General features: G+C 28.8%; 2 protein-coding genes across 11 annotated transcripts; both read right to left on the reverse strand.

The window, feature by feature from the left end:
• Positions 1-382: 382 nt before the first annotated feature.
• LOC126874171 (integrator complex subunit 5) lies at positions 383-4,429 on the reverse strand. Of its 3 annotated transcripts, XM_050635873.1 has the most exons (12): positions 4,091-4,428; positions 3,742-3,976; positions 3,529-3,658; positions 3,058-3,467; positions 2,821-2,956; positions 2,093-2,762; positions 1,783-2,030; positions 1,506-1,711; positions 1,295-1,441; positions 1,078-1,218; positions 742-1,002; positions 383-663 (listed from the first exon to the last, which is right to left on the reverse strand). In XM_050635873.1, the coding sequence occupies exons 2-12, from the start codon at positions 3,961-3,963 to the stop codon at positions 451-453; spliced, it is 2,784 nt and encodes a 927-aa protein (XP_050491830.1). In that variant the 5' UTR covers positions 3,964-3,976; positions 4,091-4,428; the 3' UTR covers positions 383-450. The 3 variants fall into 3 exon arrangements, with proteins under 3 accessions (XP_050491830.1, XP_050491831.1, XP_050491829.1); XM_050635874.1 differs by having other exon boundaries at positions 2,821-2,944; positions 3,742-4,429; XM_050635872.1 differs by having other exon boundaries at positions 3,742-4,428.
• A 689-nt stretch (positions 4,430-5,118) lies between these two features.
• On the reverse strand, positions 5,119-6,594 carry LOC126874217 (protein MANBAL). 8 transcript variants are annotated; one of them, XM_050635991.1, is made up of 3 exons: positions 6,514-6,594; positions 5,478-5,660; positions 5,119-5,407 (listed from the first exon to the last, which is right to left on the reverse strand). In XM_050635991.1, the coding sequence occupies exons 2-3, from the start codon at positions 5,649-5,651 to the stop codon at positions 5,309-5,311; spliced, it is 273 nt and encodes a 90-aa protein (XP_050491948.1). In that variant the 5' UTR covers positions 5,652-5,660; positions 6,514-6,594; the 3' UTR covers positions 5,119-5,308. The 8 variants fall into 8 exon arrangements, with proteins under 8 accessions (XP_050491948.1, XP_050491942.1, XP_050491951.1 ...); XM_050635985.1 differs by having other exon boundaries at positions 6,465-6,541; XM_050635994.1 differs by lacking the exon at positions 6,514-6,594 and adding an exon at positions 6,362-6,491.
• Positions 6,595-6,610: the final 16 nt, after the last annotated feature.

The raw sequence follows: 6,610 nt of genomic DNA on the forward strand, positions 1-6,610 counted from the left end.
ATAAGTTATCTGCATTGTATTTGTATATCGTATTATACTGTATATTATTTAGTTGTATTCAGATATTAGTAAACTTAAAAAATTCCTATTTTATATAATACAAATGGTACCTTTTATTTTATACATAGAGTTGTTATAAAAACATGATTAAAAATGTATTTATTGTTATACATTTCGAGGATAGTAAATGGCGAACCCAATGTTTAGACATTAATCCACAATATCATTTTAAATAAATACAAACTATATTAATGCAATATTAATGGAGAAGTTGTTCTACAAATGTAATTTAATAAAATAATCTAGAAATATTTTTTACAAAAATGTAAATTTAAAGGATGTGTTAATACTTATTCTAAATATCTTCTTAATATAACATTAATTTCTTAGATTTATATCATTTTATTCACAAAAATATGTACATATGGTAGAAAATTTAACTATTTATTTTTATTGTAAGAAAAGAGCAGCATAAAGTGGACCCAATGTATGAATATTGGATAACAAAACTAAACGAAGTGTTTCTGTAAACCGTGAATTTGGAGTAGAAGTGTCCGTATCTCGCCAAGCTATGTTAGCTCCTTCGCTACGTGTAAAAAGAGCAGGTGATGGAACATTTTCACGCATGTAAGCCCATACACATTCTTTCATTATAGTATTTATCTACAATAAGATATGTTTTATTTTGATTTCAAATATTATGTATGAGTATGAGGTTATTATTTAATCATAGAAACCTACCTGATGCGGTTCTAAAACTGGCAAAACATCCCTTATACTTGCTAATGGAGGTGGTAATAACTGACCAAGTGCCATAACACTCACGAGTAAAATACCTTCTTCTATATTCCAGTTAGCCATAACTGTGGCAGCAATACCTCTCAATAGAACTGAGCAGTAAGCTAAGGCTGGTCTGTACCAAGCTGTCAGTTCTAATAATGTCCATAATAATGGAACATCCTTGAATGTCCGATGGATTTGCAAATCTCTTTCTATAGTAACCTAATATTGAAACATTATATTAAAGTTAACTGTTAGCATTACAATTATAATACTTCAAAATTATTAATATGATACCTTTGTAAATTCTTCATCAGGCCATGGTAATCCATTATACATAACATCAGGTGAAACTAGCTCAACTAACAATAAACTGACCATTGTTAAAGCATCTAGGTTCACAGGATATCGTTCCGATTCACGATTACTACAACATGCCTATTGAGTTTGAGGCATTGAATAAATTATTTAATAATTTTATCCAATAATTGTATGATATTTTTAGAAATTTTACCTTTATTACATCAATTAGCAATATTTTATTGAGAGCAATAATTTCTTTATCGATATTATTTTCTGGTGGCGGTCTCCGAGGACCATGTCCAATTACTCCAGCGTGAAACACTGAAGAATGTTTCTGAGCTAACATCGTACTCGTAACCTAAGTAGAATAAGATTCATATAATTCTCAATAGCAATTTTTAAATATTTTATAAAACCATTACCTGTTTGTGGTTTTGATGCAAAAGTAACGTTTCCTCAAACTTTGGTTCAAATTTTTCTTTTGCACCAAAATATTTTGCAGGATTATTATTGATACTATGTCCCAGAATTTCTCTTAGAGCTAAAACTCGAGCACATGGCGAATAAAAAGTTAAATCTTTTAATAAATGACAAACGATCTTCACACCCTGTTGTTTTCGTGTGATGTCTAAAATTTAGAACTTTATCGAAATTTTATTTATAAGATTTTGATTAAAGAGAGACTAACTGAATACTTACCATCTTCCATTATGCATAAAAAGAAATACTGTATCATAGCTCTCGTTAATTTCAAAGTGAGTTCTACATTTGGGGAAAAATTATCTTTTTCAGGCATACTAAATAAGTCTAACATTTTAGCAATATCATTAGCCAAATCGAAGTCAGTTGTTTTTGTTAACAGAGTGGAGATTTGGTGTAGATTGGATTTTATAGCTTGAGTTATCATTTTTGACCGGAGTACTACTGCCTTGTTATGCTTCTCCCACCTATTAAAGCAAAGTTATACAAATGTATAAAAAGTATAACACAACTACCTTAATGTACTTACTTTAGCAATACTGTAAGATTTTGAAAGAGTTGTCTTGTTTCTTGTTTTTCTATAACATTTTTGTAATTTATTTCTCTAAGTGCTTGTTCAACTACTTGTGTAAAGTAACTGTAGCTGGCTAATACATTTTCCGTCTCAGAGTTATTAGACGAAAATAATACAATGTTATTAGAAACAAGCCGAATCAAAGCGGCGAGATGGAAAGTAGTTACAGCTTTGATTAACATATACGATGCTGCAGATATTAACATATTAGGATTTTGACTTCCAAGAAAACATAGCAGTCTGATAGCTGTTTGAACTCGCAGTGGATTTTGATTCAAAAGTAATGGTAATATTACTGGAAATTCTTGTTTGACTGAATTTAGTAAGGCAATATTTGCAGATTGTGGTCCATGTGTCCTCAAAAGTAGATCTATCTCTTGCAATACCAACTCTAGTATCTCAGAACATACGCTTTTTACGCTTTGAGCAGCGTTAACACTATGATACCCAACATTACTTGTATTTAAACTTGCATCTAGCAAAATATTTATTAGCTGAGATGCTCCTTGTTCACATCCTAATATCAGATGAACAGTTAGATCTATCAGGGCTTCAGGTTGGTTATCAAAATATTTGCACCAGTCTGAGGCAAATAAAGCTAACTGCGGGATTATATCTGGCTTTACTACAATAAAACGGATAAATTATATTTTATCTCTATAACATTAAATACATCTACTTACATGTTTGCAATACATCACTAGTTATTGCTTTTAAAAGAGTTTGCGAAAGAGAAGCCAAATTTAAAAGAAATGGAACAGTAGCCAATTTTTGATTCTTTGTATCCTCATCGATATTTACATCTTCCTGCAGACTCCACTGAAGGTATTATTGTTGTTGTTGTTATTATTACTAATATTATTATTAAATGTATTTTGAGAAGCATTAGTTAACATTATAGTATGTAGAACAGTTTTTACCTTGAATAAGTCTAATAATGCTGCTGTAATATCTTGAAAGTGACTACCAGCCAAATGACCCAGAATTCCAACTACTGAATTCAATTTTGGATCTTTAACATTATGTTCATGGTCCATTGCACAAAAATCTTTTAAACCACATGATAACACTCTGGTAATAACTGTATTTGGGAAACAACTTCCAACATGAGCTACTACCCAATCAAAATGAGGACTATGTAATACGCTAGTATCTAATAGTGCTTTAATACAAGATCCTGTATCTGAATGCATAAGACATTGAAGACATTGAGCAGTGATATCAATTAAAGTACGGGTAGCACAACAAGACATCCATTGTTGAAGGAAATCATTAATTCCAGCATTTGCAGGTAAGTTTCCACGTTTTGCATATTCTGAAGAAAGTTTACCTGTAATAAAATTAACATTATTTCTAACAATCTGACTTCAAACAATTTAATGATTGCATACCTAATAATTCTAGTGACCATGCTGAAATAATTGGTGCCCATGCTTCTGGATTGCCATTAATAAAGCTACTTAAAACATTGTGGATTTCTGCTATTATAGATTCCTCACATATTGCTAAGTTTTGATTTGTCTAGAAAAATGAGATATAATTTAATAGAAATCTTTAGCTGTATCATGCATTTTGTGCAATCGTTGCACAATTACTAAACTTACTTCTAGCTGACGAACATATTTGGTAACTGCAATGAAAAATACATTGCAGAAATATTCAAGTACTGCATCTCTTGCGGCAGGTACATTTCGAAGTAAAGTCAAAGCTGTTCGCGTTACATCAAGCGTGCTTGTACTATGAGTCGGCCGAACAGCTCCGGAAATAAATTTTCTAACTTCTACCAAAATGTCTTGTGGTGACAATACTCCCGTTGAATGCAACATCTTGTATTACTCTCTTAATGAAGCGAAAGATATAATTTAGAAAATATGATCATATTTACTTTTTCATATTTTTAGGATTAAAGCATAATGTTAGAATCAATTAATTCCAGTAAAGCTTGATAATTACTATGTTTATGAAAACCATTTTTATACTTTTATTGTTACTATTATTTACGTTCCTAAAATTAAGAAGTATAAATCTAAACAAATGCAAAAATAGAATAACCTATAACGCTAAAGCATAAGATACAACGATATATCTTCTTCGTCACCCCCTTTAAATAGAGTTGTTACTTGTTGCCTGTAGGTTGCGCACTTCGTTTTGATCAACATTGGTATATGGAAAGATCGATTTTTTAATCGAAATTTTAAATTTTGATAAAGAGAGCATTTATTCAGTAAAATATTTAAAGCATTGAGAATCAGTTATAGTCAATTATAGCATGTGATATGTGTATTAATATGAAAAAAAGTGAAATGTAAGTATGTTATTAAATATAAAGTTATTTTTATAGAATTTATCATATGAAAGACAAAAAAGCATAAATATAAGCTTTACTGCGTTATATCATTTTTGATTTTGATATGATAAATTCTACAAAATTAAAGTTAAAATATTTTTTATACTAACCAGTTTTCGATCATGTTATCCTAATACTTTTTAAGTAGAGTGAGCGAGTTAAGTAAGCGATTCGATCGATGTTGTATGTAATAAAAAATGAATGTTTCTATTTACTTAAAAATACCGCAATATGTAATAAAATGCACATCTATTATTGCATTTGTGAAAAAACATTCGTGTATATGTAGTTCATCTTTTTCCTCTAAGATTTTGTCCTAATTTCGGCAAAAAAGAAATTATGGTTTGTTATGTGAATCACCCTGTATAATTATAAATTATTTTATAAGCTATTAGCGTTTCCTGTATGTATTCGGATTACATCTTTTTGGGATTTATTTGTCATCTGTATTTTTTTCAGTAACAATAGTTTTACGATAATAAATAAATGTATTCACGCAAAAATATTATTTAAATACGTTATTTTTACAATATCAAAATTTCTTAAAAGTATAAATACAAATCTATATTAATAAGATATATGATATAATAATGTATAATAATTTATACAAATATGAAATGATTGACAATTAAAGTATGTTTTTGTAAAAACAATTTTATTTCATTCATATTTTTAAATATTTCTTAAATAGTTAAAATGTAATCGATATATTTAGCATACAATACTTTATCAGAATTGCACAAATAATAATATATAAATGTAGTTTTCCTAAGAAATATAAAAATGATTCAATAATGTATTTTTTGTACAGGCAAGGAAGCAATTCAGCGTCTTTTTTTTTTTTCTTGTTTTCGTGGTCTATGAGGTCTCCTTGGGGTTACTTGAGGACTATTTTCTGAACACTCTACGTCGCTTGGATCATCCTGTTTTTAATTCATAACTTGAGAATATCTGTAAGTCAATTAAATTAATCATAAAACATATATGCAATACCTTTAAAGCAGCTATACCATCGGAAGGGCCCCTTTGAAAAACCACTAGTATTGCCAATAGACATATAATTTGGTATAATGCACTAATATATAATCCAAACCTTAAAAATTGTTCAAATAAAGTCTCTTCTGCTGGGAATAAAAGTTCTTTTAATTGTGGATCAGTGTCTGCCATTTCCAGATACTAAAAAAAAGGGATAATTATCTCAATTCCTTTAATCTAAGAAATAAATTTTTATTCTTCAACAATTTTTTTTAGGAACACATAAAAGATTAATACTATTAAATTAGTACAACCGATATTCCATAAACCTAGTCTATTTTCAAATTACAGTGGCTTATAAAAGTATTTGAACACTCTTACAAACTTTTTATGTATGTATATTTTACAAAGTATTTTGAAATTTCATTAGCACTGTAACAAGACACAACTATCGTGATTATATTGATAAAATTTGAAACAGATCTTTTAATTTTTCACTAGTGCATGTTTGCAATAAATGGTATCAAATTTTACTGTTATGATCACGATATGTAATTGTGTCTCGTTACAGTATTAACGAAATTTCAGAAATTTTCGTATAATGTACATATAATCATAAAAATTTTCTGCAGTAAGTATTAGAAAACTTTCGTGGGACACTGTATTTATACTATTTACACTATTACTAAATTAAAAATATTTTTAATTGTGAAATATGGGTAAGTACTATTTTTCTAAAATATAGCAAATACTTAGAAATCAATAATCTAAGCAATATAGCGATCGTAAAATTTTCATAGCATGCAAGCTTGACAAATACTACCAACTTTCTCACTGACGTTTATGTCAATAATTATTTAAATGTCAATTGACTTTCATTAAGATATTGAGGTATAACTGACATTTAAAAACAGTTGAACGAAATAATCAAACGTTAATTCATCTATTAACACAACGATGTTCTATTATAAATGACACGTAATAAATTTTGTAATTTTTATTTACTTTTTTTGACGAAGGAAAAGAGACGAACATAAAATAAGTATATGCTTACTTATTTTACTTGAAGTTGGCAGCAGAAAGTTTATTCGTATATTTCAAACCAGATGTCATTCTAAACTGACGATTCGATTTAGGCGCCAGCTACCAGT

Source organism: Bombus huntii, chromosome 16 (genome assembly GCF_024542735.1).
Source record: "Bombus huntii isolate Logan2020A chromosome 16, iyBomHunt1.1, whole genome shotgun sequence".
Classification (NCBI taxonomy): domain Eukaryota; kingdom Metazoa; phylum Arthropoda; class Insecta; order Hymenoptera; family Apidae; genus Bombus; species Bombus huntii.